Source organism: Priapulus caudatus, unplaced genomic scaffold (assembly GCF_000485595.1).
Source record: "Priapulus caudatus unplaced genomic scaffold, Priapulus_caudatus-5.0.1 Scaffold367, whole genome shotgun sequence".
Lineage (NCBI taxonomy): Eukaryota > Metazoa > Priapulida > Priapulimorpha > Priapulimorphida > Priapulidae > Priapulus > Priapulus caudatus.
The window spans coordinates 103,931-123,193 of NW_014577428.1; the positions used below are offsets into that span (position 1 = coordinate 103,931).

The 19,263-nt window shown below is 40.2% G+C and overlaps 2 protein-coding genes across 4 annotated transcripts in view; one reads left to right on the plus strand and one right to left on the minus strand.

Annotated features, from left to right (window-relative positions):
• Window positions 1-4,690: 4,690 nt before the first annotated feature.
• On the plus strand, window positions 4,691-6,280 carry LOC106809602 (ephrin type-B receptor 3-like). Its single transcript, XM_014812737.1, has one exon. The coding sequence runs from the start codon at window positions 4,691-4,693 to the stop codon at window positions 6,278-6,280; it is 1,590 nt and encodes a 529-aa protein (XP_014668223.1).
• An 857-nt stretch (window positions 6,281-7,137) lies between these two features.
• Window positions 7,138-19,263, minus strand: part of LOC106809609 (annexin A7-like) — a 19,479-nt gene continuing 7,353 nt past the window's right edge. For 2 of the 3 annotated variants that reach the window (XM_014812748.1, XM_014812747.1), the window contains exons 2-14: window positions 17,148-17,223; window positions 16,872-17,022; window positions 16,503-16,556; window positions 14,608-14,685; window positions 13,192-13,457; window positions 11,919-12,057; window positions 11,500-11,594; window positions 10,879-10,992; window positions 10,451-10,621; window positions 9,936-10,148; window positions 9,305-9,380; window positions 8,926-9,038; window positions 7,138-8,769 (exon numbers count right to left, since the gene is read on the minus strand). In XM_014812748.1, the coding sequence (XP_014668234.1) occupies window positions 8,644-8,769; window positions 8,926-9,038; window positions 9,305-9,380; window positions 9,936-10,148; window positions 10,451-10,621; window positions 10,879-10,992; window positions 11,500-11,594; window positions 11,919-12,057; window positions 13,192-13,457; window positions 14,608-14,685; window positions 16,503-16,556; window positions 16,872-17,022; window positions 17,148-17,174 (1,623 nt within the window). In that variant the 5' untranslated portion in view covers window positions 17,175-17,223 and the 3' untranslated portion in view covers window positions 7,138-8,643. The remainder of the gene's footprint in view (window positions 8,770-8,925; window positions 9,039-9,304; window positions 9,381-9,935; window positions 10,149-10,450; window positions 10,622-10,878; window positions 10,993-11,499; window positions 11,595-11,918; window positions 12,058-13,191; window positions 13,458-14,607; window positions 14,686-16,502; window positions 16,557-16,871; window positions 17,023-17,147; window positions 17,224-19,263) is intronic. The other variant, XM_014812749.1, reaches the window with a different exon arrangement.

A 19,263-nucleotide genomic window follows, 5' to 3' on the forward strand; every position in this document is an offset into this window, starting at 1 on the left:
CCATATATATATATATATAATATATATATATATATGGTCGTAACTCGGTATTGCCTATCGGTCAGTACACTCTTTATCTGTACTATATGGGTCGGCAATCATTCACATAGATATAAACGCGGTTTACAATAGCTTAATAAATTTGCAAAGTCTATAGACGCAACAGCAGCTCAAGCGATCAACTGTTATTATTTGCTGTGGTACTACGTTCTTTACTACTTTGGCTAGTACCAGGGGCGTAGATAGCGGGGGGGATGGGGGGGATGCATCCCCCCCACTTATTGACGTGGGGGGGATGGCGTGTAAAATCACCCCCCCCCCTACTTACAGGAGGAAAATGGGGGATTCAAAATTTTCTGGGGGAGGACCCGCATATACCACCGCCTGTTTCTTACACCCTCCTCGAAAACCTGCATTGGCCACTGTCGAGCGTAACAAATTGAGCACCCCACTTCAAAAATTGTTCCGCGGCGCCTGTAGAGTACTGCTAACAAAGATTATGATTATGAATATTTGTATGCATATCAAAAGTCAAATTTGAGTTTATCTGACAGGGGCGTAGATAGCGGGGGGATGGGGGTATATCCCCCCACACTTATTGAGTGGCTTTCATCCCCCCTACTTTCAAGAAGAAAATGGGGAAAAAATTTATATTTTACAGACAATAAATACTGGATATTTATCTACAAATCCGTCATCGCTATTCATACTCTCCTAATATATTATTACAGAAATGGAACGTGACATACATCTACTGTAAAATGGCTGTAACTCGTTCCAAGAATTACATTATTTTACTGAAATTCAGACGGTTAATTTTGGACGGGTTCCCCATGCATATACGATTTTTTTTTGAAAAATTCCCAAAGTCTTATCACTGCTCACGAAAGTTAAATCCTTGCTTTATTCAAAATTATAATAGACCTATTGAGAGTTGGGATGTTGAATCTTCACGGGGATTGAATGGGAAAATTCTATTTTATCTCACTTTTGGGGGGGGGGATGGGGGTGCTGAGACCCGACCGGAAGTATATTCCTGATTTTGTATAAGGGGTGAAAAAATGCACTTTTTTGTTCAAATCTGGTTGTTTTTCTCATATTTTTTTTGCAGTTTTAACGTTCTCGGTAAAATATACGTTTTATCAAAATTTCAGGGAAGATGATTCCAGTGCTGTAGTTGTCAACGGGGTGTCGGTAGCACGGGGCGGTCGCCCCCCCCCTAGAATTTTCAGGGCAATTAAGGTATTTTAGCCTAGGTAAGTCTGCACTGGTAACCCCAGTGAGAACATGTACATAGCACAGATTTGGTAGTAAGTATTTTAGTCTGGTGTACCCAAAGGTAAAAATACTCAATTCAACAGTGATGGTCAGTGATGTTATTGTGATGAAGATTGTTTAATAGTGCTGCCTCATAGTGCAGGAAATTGCATCGAAGAGGTGTTACTTTCAATAAAATCCTCGGACCCCCCCCCCTTAAACAGGAGGGGACACGCCCTGAAGGAGGAAAAAACACTGATATTCTATGATAGAGATGTCCAAAATTGAGTGCTTTTAGATTGCAACTTTTCAACAATTCCACGTACAGAATGGGAGGGTGACACCCCCCCCCGGGCGCTTCGTGCCCTTGAGCTCGCATGATTCGCCACCCCTAGAATTTTCTTCTGGATCCGCCACTGGTTGTGTGTGTGGGGGGGGGGTGCGTGTTTTTAAACCTCTGGGATCCAAAGAAAAAAATTACCCTAAAATTCATAAAATTGCACTTACAATATAAATTTTTTTCAATTCCCTCAAAAACGGCCATCTTGAAGGTTCTAAATTGCTAAAATTCAAGAGCTTCCGGAGGCTCCGCTTCCTGGACCCCGGGCAAGGGCTCTGCCCCCTGCACCCTGACAGGGCCCTAGGGCAGGCCCCTGGACCCTACCCATTAAGGGCTTTGCGCCAAGGCGCTCCCGGTGTGCGCTACGCGCACACTCTTCATATGCCATGGAAGTAACAGCGAAATTATCCCCCCCACAACTGAGGACCTGTCTACGCCACTGGCTAGTACGCTTTACTGCCTCTGCTCGTCCCCTTTTTACTCAGCGCACGCACGGACGTGCGTACACACGTGCGCACCTATATATTTGTTTGTGTAGGTACATCATGTACAATGTCCTCATTCGGATTCATCTCCAACCTAGACCAAGCTACAATCACCATGCATTTTTACATAAACATATAATATAATTTATATATTTATACTCCACTTTCCAATGGCTTTAATTTGATACCCATGTTGGCATATATATATATATATTGTGACAACGCTAGTAAGATATACTCTCTGAGTAATCAACTTAATGTAAACACGAGGTAAATGTTTATGACTTCACTACATATTTTCTATAAGCTAGACAGTAAAATTTCTTTATTTGTACTCTAGACTTAAAACAGCTGATTTAATGTCAATATTAGCACATGTTGTGACGATTCAAATCACTATATATGCATGACTATGTAAATTAGGCGGGGTTAATTTATCACGTCATATCACACTTAAAAGGTAAAAAAACAAATGGTACCACTACTTTTCTAGTTATTTTGACCTAGGAGACGGAATGTTTATCGATTACTAAACAATAACACGGTGCATGCCCACGGAAGCCTTAAACTGTACGCTCTTCCACTAAGACCACAATTCATTTGCGGCCCTATGTAACAGGGCCATAGCATCTGGGGGAAAGGGGGACAGCTGCCCCCCCTTTAGATTTTGGAGCACAATTAAAAAATAAGCTTAGCTAACAATCGTAAATAACCCTAACGTGATGTTTTTGGTCACTTATCCGGGAAAGCCTTGTCTCAGACCCACCCTTACCACACTATGGACGTCGATCAAGAGCTGCGCCCGTCGCTCATCATTACACAGTTTAGTCATTAAATTTTGCCTCCCCCCCCCTAGTAATTTGCTCAGCCTGCGGCCATGTGTACTATGCAATGAGAAGTGTATGTAATGAGACAACTCGCTCACGGATGGAATAAATGGGTAGTGTTTAATACACGTTACCTGAAAATATTACGTTCGGTTATTTTTTCCGTGAAATTAAATTTAATTATTAAAACAATTTTTGCCCTGCTGCATGTGTCAAGCCTCCGTAGCGTTGCCTGAGTACGGGCGGTAATAGCCGCTTGTCCGTGTATTTCAGTCGCTGCCAAGCATCACATCTGCCCGCCCTACCGTTAACTGGCGCCTAGCAACCTCTAGCAACCAAAGTTTTGCTGAGCAATGTTTTAAAACGTTTAAGCCCGGCGCTCGCGTGAGTAATTTTACTCAAGCAAAATGATGCATGCGTCAAAATACTCACGCGAAATATTTTCAGCGTTCGCCGCACACGTGAGTAAAATTACTCAAGGTACAAGACTATTAGTGGTAATGCAGATCACGTGACTGTGCGCAGCCAATACTGGGCGCACAATGATTTAACCGCATGCGCTATGAGTACCAGAAATGCATGCGTCAGAAAACTCAACGAAAATCCGGCGCACACGTGAGTATTTTGACGCATGCATCATTTTAGTTGAGTAAAATTACTCACGTGTGCGCCGGACTTTAGAAACATTATTAATAAGGATTATTCTAGCCTAATCACGGGAGCGCGCAGTGTACGTATGACGAGTATAGTTGTAATCGGGCCGGTTGCTCATTAGCGGAATGAGTTAGGATGAGTTAAGGAGTTAGGATGCTGGGCTGAATTTGGTGTCACGAGGTAGCGCACCATCGTACACACGCAAGTACACACACACACGGTCACGCACGCACGCACGCGTTCACGCACGCACACGCACACAGGCAACGGGGAAACGAAATCTTATAGTATAGAATGTTGGAAGATAGGGTACACATCAAAAACACTCACTCAAAATAACTGCCCCTTCAGCCCTAACCGCCCTTGGCCCTAATCTATCGCAGATTTGTACATGTCTGTATGTGAAAATTACATGATGACGCTGAATAACTAACTTATTTATCTATCTATCTATCCGTCCGTCCGTTCGATCGCCCGTCCGTCCGTCCGTCCGTCCATCGATCGATTCATAAACCCATCCATCTATCTATCTATCTATCTATTTATTGATCGATCGATCGATGATGCCCGCCCGCCCGCCCCTATGCGATTCATGATAGTCAAACGTGCCTGAATAAAGTAATACATTCCGTTGCAGATGATTGCTGTTAAAATAACCTAAGCCGCATTTAGTCAAATGCCAAAAAAATATATAACTTCACTGCTTTAAAATATCATTACACAGTATCACTATGGTACACACGAAGCAGTATGTCTATATGTCTATACAAAGCAGTATGTGAAGGAGGTCAAGTATTCAAAGGTTGTGTATAAGTTTAACGTACAGTACTAATCGGCCAAATAGCAGTACATATATGTACTACGCCACCCGTGGGTTTACATAGCCGCCCTCATTACTGTCTGCTTGCACATACCTGTGCCGATGGGTGAACAAATAAATAGATCCTTGTATGCTTCGCGATAGTCACCGGTGACACTCCTGAGTAGAGGTTGTGTTTGTCACCAGCTGCGCGCTAAACGGCGAAAACACCACGTGTGCAATGGAACCGTTGACAACAAGGAGCATAGGCGCAATACTTGGCCTGTTGCTGATGGCATGCATCGCAGACGTTTGCGTAGTAGCTGATATGGACACTCTTCTATCATCTGTAGGGACAGCAAGTAATTGGACATCACACGATGCGGACAGTGACGGCACGACGTGGCAAATCAACCCTACCTCATTTTCCTCTGACAGCCAAGGCGCAAGCACAGCACAGGAAAACTGGCTGATATCACCGTACATTCCTCTCCAAGGAGCGACAGCAATAGGCATCCGCGGCTATGTCAATTTCAAATTCTGCGACTACGCTGATCCGGAGCTCAGCATCGCGAACTGCAGAGTCAGCTTACAGGTATCAGTACTGTCGGTAACAACACCCATGGATAACGTAATTAACGCGTTAAGCGCTTTCAACGTCGTCGCCGAAGTCGTACCTACAAAATACGAGGAATTAGCCCTAGCAGACATTGAAGACGTAGAAGTCCCTAATTGGACGTCGAGTACGTCGGGAGTCTACCTGGCATTCGTTGACAAAGGTACGCGGGTGACAATCACGGAGATGAACGTATTCTACAAGTATTGCGGACGCACGCTCACAAATCTAGCCGTATTCAACGACTCGATGCCGTCAAGCAGCCCTCACACCGGAACATGTGTCGAAGATGCTACCTCACAAATACCGCTAACGAGGATCTGTCACGTAGATGGAAAGTGGGAAGACTTCACCGGCGAGTGTACATGCGACACAGATTTCACGTCGACTTCAATGACATGCGACGCGCCGAAGTGCACCGACACAACGTGTAAAAACGGAGGAGTATGTACAGACACAGAAAGCGGAGCATTTTGCGATTGTGATGAGAAATTCCTTGGTAAACGATGCCAGTTCAGCAAAACCATGCCCCCTGGCAAGCCCGTTATTACTGGCTACGATGCGGCTTCATGCGTGAACATTGGGGAGAAAATAAGCCTTACGTGCACATCAGAGGGTGGCTTCCAACCAATATCACTGCTATGGTTCTGTAATGCCGCTGGGATAAACTCGACGTTGGTTTCCCAAAAGCGAAACACGACGACGTTACTGTACCGAGCCGAGCAGCGGCTGGATGGAATCGAAGCGACGGTCGGACAGCACGGAGCCCGGTACGAGTGCCGTGCGAGTAACGCGGCCAGCCACGAACCTGTCGTCTCAGACACCACCCTGCTTGTCTGCGCCGGCCCGACCACGTCGTCGATTTCCGTGATTCTCAAGCCGGTGGATGCCGCTACGGGTTACGTGAACGTCATCTGTGACGCCGAAAGCACGTATCCGTTTACTGCACTTACGTTCGAATGGTCATACAACGGCGAGAGTGTACTGGGGTTAATCGAGTATCATGCGGCAGGACGAATAAGCAGCATCACCGTAAACGCATCAAAGTTGGCAGACGGAGGAATATTCACGTGTTCCGTCAATAATACGGCAAATGGTATGCAGGAAAGCGAAAATGTACGCTACCGCGAAAGTATTCAACAGGCAAGCGCGGCCAGCAAGACTGGTATGATCATTGGTGGAGTGCTAGCAATACTGGCTATTGGCATTGGACTCTATATATGCTACATGAAAAGGAAATCAAAAAAAACCAAACATGCTGATGTCAAATACCAGCACTCCATTCCAAGACAAGAACTGTGAAATATCCGAAATTAGGTGGAAAGAATCGCGTGTTAGCGGTTGTCGTTTAGCTAGATTAAATATAGAAATTGGAGAATACATCGACAAGCCAGACAAGTTACTGAACTAGTGAAGTTTAATTTTAATTCCTCTGCTGGTAGAAATATACTGTACAATGTAATACATACGAAGATATGGTTAATAGTAGGTTACTGTCTTCCAGTACTGTCATGCCGCGGTTACGTTAAATATGGAAATAAAAATAAAAAATATCATAATAACTACTTTATAGCGATATTTTAATGAATATTTCAGCTGCATTTCAAGATCATACTGCGGTGCAAAATATGCAATGCCACACAATTTTAGCATCAGTTTTCCATACAGTAGCCACTTTTCTTAAAGCATTGATTAAAGACAACCGAAAAAAATTAACATACTCATATTCTATATTTTACGATTCATATTTCCCTATTACTTCCATGCAATGTGTTTCACAAAATCTTGTACATGCATACGAATGCAATCATCAAATCCCTGTGATTTTGATTAGGTCGAGTGTGCTATTATAAAATAACGTGTACACTACCTTCGATGAACATCTAGCAAATATATATATATATAATGTATCGTATTTATATGTATACGTACTAGTATATGTATATATATAATATAATATACTATATATACTGTATATATATATCAATTTTTTTACATTAATTTATATATATATCTTATCTAATTGTTTAATTATGTTTTAAATTATCTAGTATCACAAAAATTCTAAATAAGCCAATTCGGAAATTTAACTTGTCAATTTTAACAGACTATATATATAATACATATATATATATATATACATATATATATATATATATACATATATATATATATATATATATATATATATATATATATATATGAACAAGCTAACAATACCCAGGTATACCTAGGTATTATGTTAGCTCTTGACATGATCACGTATTCTATAAATACACTGCGATTGTGCACACATTTCATTTGCTGATATATAATTGAAAATTTATGCATAATTGTGCTATTCGTGATGAAGGGTGGCTCTATCAATTTTATATTTACCATTTATATTTATAAGACTGGTCTTGCCTGGAGCAAAGCGAGGGGGTACATAATATCATGAACATATCTGTACAATGTACTGTGCGAATATTGGTTAGGTTACTATTTATGAACTTTGCACATTTAATTATTACAGATTAACAGTTATCAATGATATAATCTTAAATTAGACTATGAACCTTTGAACAGTTATGGTTTACAAAATGTTATTACCGTGTCCCCTAATCAAGATTACACAAAATAGACTACCGCAGTTACAAGGCAACCATTTGAACATTTCTCAAAAGTTGAAACATGACCGTCTATTCAAAAGCAAGTACAAATCTTGCTTATAAAATTCACTGCTTCCTCTACCAAACAGAAACTCATTCATACGTGGGTTATAGCAACATTTTACAATAGCAGACTGCTATACCGATGTTAATACTACATAACAAATATAAGGCATGTATGTAAAAGTGTTACATACTCTCACATTGAATAATAACACAATAGCAGTATAGGCGTATTCGAATTAGAAGTGAACCTTAGCTTCCATTCAAACAGCTTTGTAACATATCTGAAGCAATGTGTTTTACTATCGAACTATTCCAATTCACACGACGGTGGCACTACTTACTAGCCCCTCTACTTTCAAAGTTGCACATCGCAACTCTTCGGCTGCAGGTGACAAACCGAGTACGTGTTTCTTTTTTATTAATTTAAGAGGAGAAAGATTGCAATATCTTATGAACAACTTTTAGATTTAGTTAAAATTTGGACGAATTTGTCCTAAAATAAAAATCGTTCGGTTAAATAGCAGTTAGCTCTAAATATAATTGCACTTTTGTGATTAGCTCTCGGTCTGTAACAAGCCAAATAAATCGGGAAAAAGTGCAACTTCATCAGGGTGGCAACACAATTGCACGGTGTCATGTCAGCAGCCAAAACTCAAGATTTAGAAACTCATTGTTGGTTTATAACAAATGTGAATGCATGATTATAGAAATGTGTAGGTATATACTATTATTTAGGCACTTACTATCATAATATGCCATAAAATTCTAAGGTGTAGTATCCCTTTAATTATATAATAGAAACTGGAAAAACAGGGTACACAATGTGGAAATTTACCTTACAAACAATTTTTGGAACACATTAATTTCATAACACGGTGTTAATGTACGTGAGCATAGCAATACCCTGATTGTGAGCGGAAGGAATCTACATAATACAATAACTTTTTTTCATTTTAATTATCATACCAACATTTTTTCATTCTCTGAACTGTAATGAAAAAATACTGGTTATTCACCTCCAATAAGGCCATCAAGGAGACGTTTGTAGTCACCACTAGTTTCTGATGAAACCATTTTAGAGAGTGTCTTCTGGTAGGTGGGAAAGAAACACTTTTTTATATCCACCATATCGATCTGAAATTAAATGAAAAAGGAACAAAAATAAAACTACTGTTATATAGCTCAGTGAAATCGATGTTAAAAAACCAAACATAAACACTACATTTGCAATGAATAGAAACCCTTTGAATAGCAAGCCCTAGGCCTAAGAACAAGCAGAATAGTATGAACCTCGGATCGTGATACGATGACACGAATCAATGTTGTGTCATCTGTTCCAAGCCCTTTCATCGCCTTATACAGCCTTGTGGTGAAATACTGCGCCCTGTTTCTAGCACATTCAACTGAAAATAAATTAAGTTTTGCATTTAACAATGTGAAAAGCCCCATAGCAACCAGTATAAATACACTAATATACAAAGTACAATACAAGTACAATACAAAGCGATAATGTTAATATGTTGAATCACAATACAAAATGTAATACGTGATAGTTTTTAGTTATTATAAATATGTATGAATTTATATTATATTAGTTTTATATTACTGTTGTTTATAACAGTGAGTTCTGTTCTCAATTTATAGAAAACAGCCAATACTGATCTAATACCTATAGCAAGCATTCCATCTTCGACATCACCAGAAAACTCTCTTTTGATGGATGCTGTGATATCACGTCCTGCAATCTACAGTGAAGATGAATTGCTCATGACACAAGTTGAAGAGCCAACATCTTACAAATCTACGCATGAAAATGTCTGTTCTTTCTGGTCATTTTACGAAATCGTTTATTCACCGACGAATAAAACTATAGTGCAACGAATGCACACACATCTCTGATAAACTGAAATTAGAGACATACCAATAAAAAATTGAAATTCATAATAAAAATTGAAGGTTTCAATAAATTATACTTAATGATGAGCAACTACTTGCAGGAGTTTGAGGTCAAATGTGTTTTCAATACCAGCAAATTTACTTGCAACATCATTATTTAAACATCAGCAACAATAATTATGGACACCATCATTAGTAGCCGCTGAGATTTTGCAGTCAGTCACTATTTACAAACTATTTTATATTAGCATATTACACATTATCCCATATATTTTCCATTGTTATCGCTGTTACACGTGTTAACGCAGCTTATGTCTGACTAATTACTCTATTCATATTCATCTAGAAATATATATTAAGAAATCTTTAGAACAGAGTATGGCTAAATATAAGTCTATTCTTACTTTTTGGTACTCATCAAATGTTGCACGCAGTTGGTAACAGTGCCTGAGTGACAAGATCTTATTGAATGTTGACTCATCTGTCCCCCACTTCTTCTCGCCTGCTGAATAGAGCTCCTTTGCCTCTTTTGCAGCCTTTTCACGGTCAACCACCCCCTGCCATCCGCTCATAGCCAAAGCTTGTGCCTGTGATGCATTTAACTCATCCCTATTTCCCTAAAAGTGAACAAACCATTATCAGTTAAAGGGGAATCGCAGCAAATATTTACCTAACAATAGATGACTTCAGTATCTATGAATAGCCCCATAGAGAGCAGAGAAGTGATATAGCATATGTGCTTGATGAATTAATTAGGACAGAGCTAATAGCACTCTCATACAGTGACAAGTATTCTCATGGAATATTTTTATCAGGAATTATTTGGTTTGGTTTTTTTCTTTCACTTCTGAATTCTGTTTGCACGTATTATTTCTTTACTAACAAAAGGTATTTCAAAACATTGTATAAATATTCTTACTTGTAATGATGAAACAAGAAGCCGCTTAAAATGCCCGCTTGTTTCAGATTTGACATCTTTCTCAAGGTCACGACGAAAGTGCTCTTTATAACACTTCACTATTTCGATGATCTCGGCATTTGTCCGAGTGAATAAGATCTCAATCAACACAGACTCTTTTGTTCCAGCACCCTGAAAAAGTAATATCACAAATATGTCACTATAAAATGTACAACACCAAGAAAATATGCCTAGTTCCAAAGATCCTCCCTTGTAATACTCAGCAGCAACCCACATTCTCAATTTAGATTTCAACTTGAAACTTTCCTTAACAATATACATTAACACTGTATGCACAGTAAACTGTTTACATACACTAACTGTTACATTCAAGATTATTAATAAGAGAAACTAATGATTTAGACGCTAATAAAAGCTCAACTATATACCTCCATAGCCTCATGTAATGACCAAGCATCATAGTACGTCGTTGGAGTGAACATGGCCATTATGAGCTCTTTCAGGTTCCCACTTAGTTCTGACTCCAAATCCTTAATCAGATCCTACGAAATCATAGACATTATGATGATTTTTCAGTTTTATGATGTTGAATGCCCCTGGGACAACTTATATCTTTGATGACACAGTAGAAAAATGTGCATATACCGTATATACTCAAAAATACGCGTAATAACCGCAAATTTGGCCTCAGATTTCAACCCTGTATTTGCTCTGCGGTTTATAAGTGCGCCATACCGTGAGGGGAAATATACTAGGCGCAATACTTGGTTACCCGATTCAAATTGAGGTGCGGCTTATAGGCACCTGCGGTTATTACGCGATCATATACGGTACTCGTAAGTGCTAGTTAGTGAGAATAAAGTTTAAGTTTTCGCAATACCTTAGTCATCGTACTCAGTTTTCTACTGTTTCTTTACAGCTGTTATCCAAAAGTTATCAGTTTTTAGTGCATTTGTCAAACATTAACAGCCAAATTACAGGTACAATGCCTGCTGGGCAGCAGTTTTTTGATCATCGTAGCTTATGTATCATGGAGCACATTTACTCACCTTTCCATACATCGTTTTGAATTTCTTCTTAATCTCTTGCCTTTGCAAATTTGATCGCTTAGTAATAACATCTATGATGGCCTTTTCATCCGTGCCTGCGTCACAATAAGAATACAGAAAATTAATTATCATTTTTGGATACATAATACCGAATTTAAATCTTTTACAGCTGAGCATTAATTTACGTACATGTAAATAAATGCATGTAGTTTGCGAGCCTAATCATGAAATGTGTCTAGAAATCGATGTTTCCATAAACCCCACAAGAGACAGTGAATTAAGTATTAAAAGTTGATTGTTGTGTTTCTAAGTTGAAGTAATCAGTAACATCGGCTATTAGATCAGACTATATCTCGCTACATTTTTATTTTTTTGCATTTTTAAGCAATGATTTCGAAATCATTCATTTAAAAGCATACCAAATCCTTTCATTGCTTTGCGCAGTATCTCGGCATCATTTTCTGAATCAAACGGTTTTATAGCAACGACCGTTCCATGTGACACCTCACCACTGCCAATGTTCAGCTTTCCCATGCCTGTAGTCACTGTTGAGGCACCCTGTAACAGCATGATTTAAATTATCTATTTATGTTACAACTAGTGCTGCAAAACAACTGTGCTCAGCTGCAGTCTGTTCATCTGTTTGCAGCAACCCATGCAAGGCATTTAGACTTATGCCGATATTGCTTCCGGACGGACATATCCACATTCACTCTCTCCGTCGTATTAGCCGATCGATCAACCAAATCATCTACTTTAGTGGAATCAAATGCAATCACAAATTCCCCTTCTCTCTCATTTGCACATTGACCTCCAGTTTTGACTGTACACCACTGGGCCAGATCATACCCTCCCTGACCATCATAAAGTATACCCACTCCTAAGATGAATGATGTACATGACATCCTTAAGACATTGATGGAAGGACGGCGCACGCCGACATACAGACGTAGCGCCAAACGTTTTTGTGCTTTAGAGCTTAGGCTGACAGAGCCCAGCTCAGCATTATTCAATGAAGGAAGATTCTGAAGATATTTCATAACTAAACCCCGGAAGAATCAATACCATCCGTCATTGAACAGGTGAATAAGCTTGGCTGCTTGGGTGCTACCTTAGTCGATCAACATGAGTGTACATGACTATAAGATGCTCTTTACTATATTTGATAACTAGTATGTAACTTTAGCCACTAGCACTGCTTGTGCACCATAGTGTTGTTTGCTAATGCCTATACTACTATAACATGATCAAGCCAATGGTGGGCACACAGAAGCAATCACCAGTGTGAGGAAATTGTGTGCAAGGGCTACACATGACTGCAAAGCGACCACGGAGCAATGGATATCACAAAAACTATCATAACTTCACAAATAAATGTGTTGGTGTCATGTCCAATTGTTCGCAATACCAGAGAATTACTCATTACTATACTTTTCCCCCTTTTTAAACCAGTGACACCATACAATTACATCTTGGTCAAAGAGCAGCATAGCTGCACACATGGTGATGTGCCATTTCCCCTTGTACAGTATCAAATATGCATGATATTGTGCAAACAGTGACATCTTAGCCTGAGAGTGTAACACACTGGACATTATTCGATGCACAACTACTGCAGTTATATATATGTATACTACCATAGCAAGCCACAACGAATAGCAGGTGGGTTGCTGACTTTATATTTAAATGTACCTGAGCTGGGGAACCATGTTGAACAGTTTGCTGACCCTGAGCAGGGTAGCCTCCACTTTGCTGAGCAGGGTAGCCTGCAGGTGGTTGTCCAGGGTAGCCTCCACTTTGTTGTCCAGGGTAGCCTGCAGCTGGTTGTGAAGGGTAGGCTGCAGGCTGATGACCAGGGTAGCCTGCTGCTGGCTGTGCGGGGTAGCCTGGTACTGCCTGTGCAGGGTAGCCAGCAGTTTGCTGAGGTGGGTACCCCGAGGGGCCACCTGCATAGCCTCCTGCATTAAAAGTGAAAATATGTACAGGCGTAAATGCACGCACATAAAGTATACTTCAGTATTGGTCGACAGAATAAAGGCACCTCACACGTAAATTATACATAAATTGCACTATTACTAAAGTAATCAATACACTTTTCATACCGGTATAGCTTAAAATATGCTACGACTTGGTTTCGAGAAAACATGCCCAACAGCAAAGCAAATAATTTTGAACCATGTTATAACATGACTATCAACGAAACTATTGTTTTCCTAAAAAAATTATTATATTTATTAACAGTTATACATGAACTTTTATTCTAAATAGTAAGGTGAACCATACTAAAACGGACATTACATTTCAAACAGGAATGAAATAAACATTTAAAATATATAAAAATAGTAACAATAATAAAAACAATGTAACAAATGTCGTGTCTAATTATTATTGCAAATATGATGAAACATTTGCATACTATCAATTATGCACTAGTATGACAAACTAATGAAAACAAAAGCAACAAATTAGACACGTAAAATAATGAAAGTGTGTACAGAGCCATGAATTACAAGTGTTAGTGTAAAGATCAGTTTACCAACTTTACATATTGAAGAATATATGCATAATAGTATGTGTATGTAATATTACCATGTTACTAAGAGAGAATAAAAACAACAACATTTCTATTCAATCCTGATGTTACCTATCTCTAATTGTATTTTTAAAGCATGTTTTCATCCTAACAAGCTTACAGAAATTTATTGTTGGTTAAGGGTAATTGGATGTATGTGACAGTATACCATGTATCAATCAACTAGATGAATTTGAGACATTTGGATATGATAGGTGTGTGATAAGAAATCCTGTGGTTACGGTAGATGGTTACATGAGGATCATATAATGTACGTGGTTACATCAATTCAAGATCAACTGATCAATACATAATCAGTTAATTGCAAGCCCTCTCAGGCCAAAGTGGGCTAAATACTGACTGAATTCATTTCAAGACCAGTGCGTAAACCTCATTTATCAATATCGACTACCATCAAGTGAATAAGACATAACACAGCATTGCATGAAATCCTGGCATGCTGAAATCCTGTACCATTAAGTTGTGAAAGTGTAAGTACATAGATCCCTAGCTACATGATCTGAAATTCCACTTACCCGACTGTGGATATTGAGGTTGTGCAGCTGGGTATCCACCCTGTTGTTGAGGATATCCTGGTTGTGGAGGATAGCCACCTAAAATTTCATCACGAGACATGTAGCCCAAATTTAGTGTGATGCACACAGTAATGGAAGACTGAAAATACATTTTTGGCATGCAAAACTACAGTACACAGAAATGAGAATAAAGAATTTCATTTTTAGAAAAAAATCACAAGTCGGGGGAGGGGGACAGCAAAAAAAGGAGGGTGACGTGTAAAGATGGCAAACCCGCTATAAACTAATGTCTAAATGAGCTCACCGCTGATTGGCTATAGGTATCCACTTTAACTAATAGCAATGTGCGTAAGAATGGCAGAACTGCTAGTTATCAGTTTCATATTACATACAGCTTAGCGATTTCTTACCACACCGATCGTTATGATAACACGGGTTTTGTCAAATCATGCGAACATATATAAGATTACGACGGAACATATATAAATAGGGGTGCACCGGATCCAACTTTTTAAGTTCCGGCCGGAACCGGAACCAGCCGGAACTACCTGGCCGGAACCGGAACTTTAGCTGGGAATAAACTTGACAGTTTTGACCCAGTATTGTGCAAACTCACTCGGCCTGAATGAAATATCATTAGCAGGCATGTACATCACTCAGGCACGTAGGACAATGCTCAAAGTTCTAATTTCAGGATGGGTGTTAGGTGTATGAATCAGCTGCTTATGCTGAGAGGGTCTATGTCCCCCGGGGTACTGCCGGAACGTACCCTGGGTACGGTCCGGTATACCGAAACGTACCCTGGTACTATCTAATATGCCGGACCGTACCTCGCCTACTCCACTAACGAGTCTAGGGAGTCGCCTACGCCTACTCCCTAACCCTAACCCTAAACCTAACCCTAACCCTAATCCTAACCCTAACCCTAATCCTAACCCTAACCATATCAAATAGTGACCAGGGTACGTTCCGGTATGCCGGTATGCCGGAACGTACCCTGGGGGACATAGACCCTATCAGCGCTGCTTACAGTGCATAATTTGCATAATTCTGGCATCTTATTCGCGAGCGAATTATGTGGCAAAACCTGCATGTTGCAGTATCCCTGGTTTAGTCTATTATTTTCAACTAACAGACAGATGCAATTCCTGTGGTTCTAAGAGTATTTGTTTTTGATGAAAATCTTAGGAATCACCTAACATCAGTTAGGTTCAGTTCAGTTAGTTAGCCAATGTTCAAGTGGCAAGCGTTTTTTGGGCGGAATAGTGTGCAGTTGTTAATTCCATATTGTCAACAAGTTGACGCTATTGACTCTCAACTACATTCAGTGACTGATCTTTTGATCTTTATAACTTTTGTAACAGAAATGAAATTAGGAAAAAGTTCCGGTTCCGGTTCCTGTTTCTGAAGGGTTCTGGCCAGAACCGGAACTCTGAGAAATTGGAAATCCGGCCGGATAGTTCCGGCCAGATCCAAGTTCCGGTGCACCACTATATATATAAACACAAGTGAATACAGTGCTTTGTACATAGAAGAATCTTAGTGAATAAAGGTACCGTTGACAGTTGAAATACAGATTTTAAATTCTTAACTTTTTACTCCCTAAAATTTCCTCATCGAATTTGGACATTTCACAAAAACGACCCCAGGAACTGCCAAACCCGAGAAATTTCTCGGATCAGAGGAAAATCCTCATCCCTGAGTTACTGAGTATAATGTAAAACAAGACGAGGGATTTGAAAATGTCTCAAGTGTATTCTTTTCAATACATTACAGGTATGAAATGGACAATAGACTTTCTGCCACATGAGTAAACTAAATCAAACTACCTGTTAGATACACATATATACATCTCTTTAAACTGACCCACAAGACAGAATAAAATGATAGCTTACTAGCAGGTGGGCCGCCAGTAGGTGGAGGATACCCTCCACCTGCAGGAGGATATGCTATATAAGAGGAAACAGAGTGAGAGAATTGAGCAGCACATGCAATTTATATATACCACAAGATAATCTATAAACGGATGCGTCTAGATAAGATAAGAAACTAGATAGCACTGTAGCAGACATTAAAAAATAGCATTGGTTAAAATACGAATGTAAAGGTAAACATCACCAGGCAGAATCTGACACAAGCACAAGGGCAGTATTATTTAATTAAAAATGCATGTGCCATATCGACACAGTAACTTGCAATAGCATATTCTACAAAGGTTAGTGTATGCTTACTAGGTGAGTATTAAACTCAAAGAACTAACTTACCTGGTTGCTGTGGAGGATACCCTGGCCCGCCACCTGGGGGATAGCTTTGCTGGGGTGGGTATGGTACCTGGGGAGGATAGCCTGACTGAGCAGGAGGATATCCTGGCTGAGGTGGATATCCCCCACCTCCTCCCGGAGGATAGGCGGGCTGCTGAATAACAAAGTTACTAATATGTCACATACAAATATATTTTACAATTAAATCACCGGTAAGCAACTAATGGTAAATGTTACTGGTTGTTCCTGTGACACAATATACTTCTTTTTTTTCCATACCTGGCCATATGGATTTGGATAAGACATTGCAGCAAAACTGATCAGTACTCAGTGGCTTTCCTTAATGTTGTTATTTCTGCAAAACAAAATACGGTTTGGTTCGATTAATTTCCAAGTAAGAGTAATTATTTCCAATGTAATGAGCTTATAAAACATTTCTAGTCAAAGATTTACTTCTGAATATACACTGAATACTATAATTATTCACTATCAAATTGAGGTTCTTTTAGTGTAACAGTGAAGTTCAAAATCTGAAGCGCACACAACAACATTCTTCTTCGGCTTCCAGTGATCAAGTCAAATTATGTGGAACCACTTTTGGGGCTGCACATGGTCTCTTAGCCAGGTATGCCTGCCTATGTTACTGCACTCGGGAAGACAACAAAGCATTTGCAGTATACTCGTTCTTTGGCGTTTCGAAGTTCCGAAGAGCAGGCTCGATAATATTATCAATACAAAATAGCAACAGTGGTTCTGAGCAACCAATGACTCCCGGCTGCCTACAAGACAGAACCCGACCAAATAAGGTTTGAAGAAGAACTGGACCCTAGGGCAAACGTTTCAGCCTGTCCTGTAGCAGATCCCAGTAGTGCTCCATACCTATTGAAACATCTACCGAGACCATCTCATTATCGAAATAGATGTCAGCGAGGGGTAAATTACCTAACTTGCTAAGTGAGCGTAATGAAATCCTAGGACGCTGAAGTGACGCACAAATTGCAGGCACTTCCACTGCAGCGAATATGCCACTGGGACATCCTTGCGTAAGTGCACACCTAGCCGTAATCTCAAATACATTACGATGTTGGGCTACCGTGCAATGCGCTAGTCAGATATGAATGAACAGACCCAGAATCAAACAACAGAATTGCCTTTACAAGACCTGGCTCACCTGCAACGAGCACACACGCTGTTTGCAGAACTACACCTTTAATATGCATCATCTGCTCAGAGAATGCCACACCCACATGTGACATATCGTCAGACGCTTGATCTATATGCTCCATGTGAAACTCATGCATGCCATTCTAGAGCATTCCCATGCAATTTAGGAAGCTCTATGCAGGGCAACTTTACATTCATGCAAGAATTGCTAGCACTGTGGCGACTAGTCGATCGAGTAGTGCTCGGTTAGCACTGTCTGTAGCAGCTTGCCGCCTAGCTCTAGGACTATAGCCCGCATACAGTTGCCGCAGGCCGCAGGCCGCAGGCAGAGCTACTTGCCGCCTAGATACAATAATGTAACCCAACAAGAGTAGGGTTACAACGCGAGCCTATTCTTTTCTTTGGAGGAGCCCCTGGGTGATTCACTCAGGGCGGTTTTATGGTGCGTTTTTCGAGACTAGAACTTCCAAACTGGGTTTATTCTAAACACGAACCTTTTCCGCTATCCTGGGACTTACTATGTATCATAATACTCTGTATTAAACTAATATAACCTGATACAAACTTTCGAAGCGATGAGCGGTGATACTTCGAGCGCCATTTCTGTTGACCTGTGACGTACAGATTCCCAATGCGCATAGCGTTGGGCTAACTTCGTCATGACGTCATGACTGACAGCAGGCATCCCATGATACATTCGATCTTGGAGCCAAAGTTAGCCAAATGCTATGCGCATTGGGAATGCGTACGTCACAGGTCAACAGAAATGGCGCTCGAAATATCGCCGCTCGTCACTTCGAAATTTTGTAACAGGTTATATTATTAGTTTAATACAGAGTATTGTGATACATAGTAAGTCCCAGGATAGCGGAGAAAGGTTCGTGGTTAGAATAAACCCAGTTTGCAAGTTCTAGTCTCGAAAAACACACCATAAACTACCCTGAGTGAATCACTCAGGGGCGCCTCCAAAGAAAAGAATAGGCTCGCATTGTAACCCTACTCTTGTTGGGTTACATTATTGTATCTACTTGCCGCCAGTGTCACGGTCTGAGATTACCCCCAGCACCTCGTGCGCAGGCGTGACGCATGCGCAGTAGCACTGGATAATGAGACGGCCGCGGCCACAGTCAGAGATTAGTCTGGAAGTAGGAGGGTAAATTCAGACTGGGGTAATCTCAGACCAGTCTGGAATTGTTCGCGCAAATTACATCTTAACCCGGGTGCCCATAGG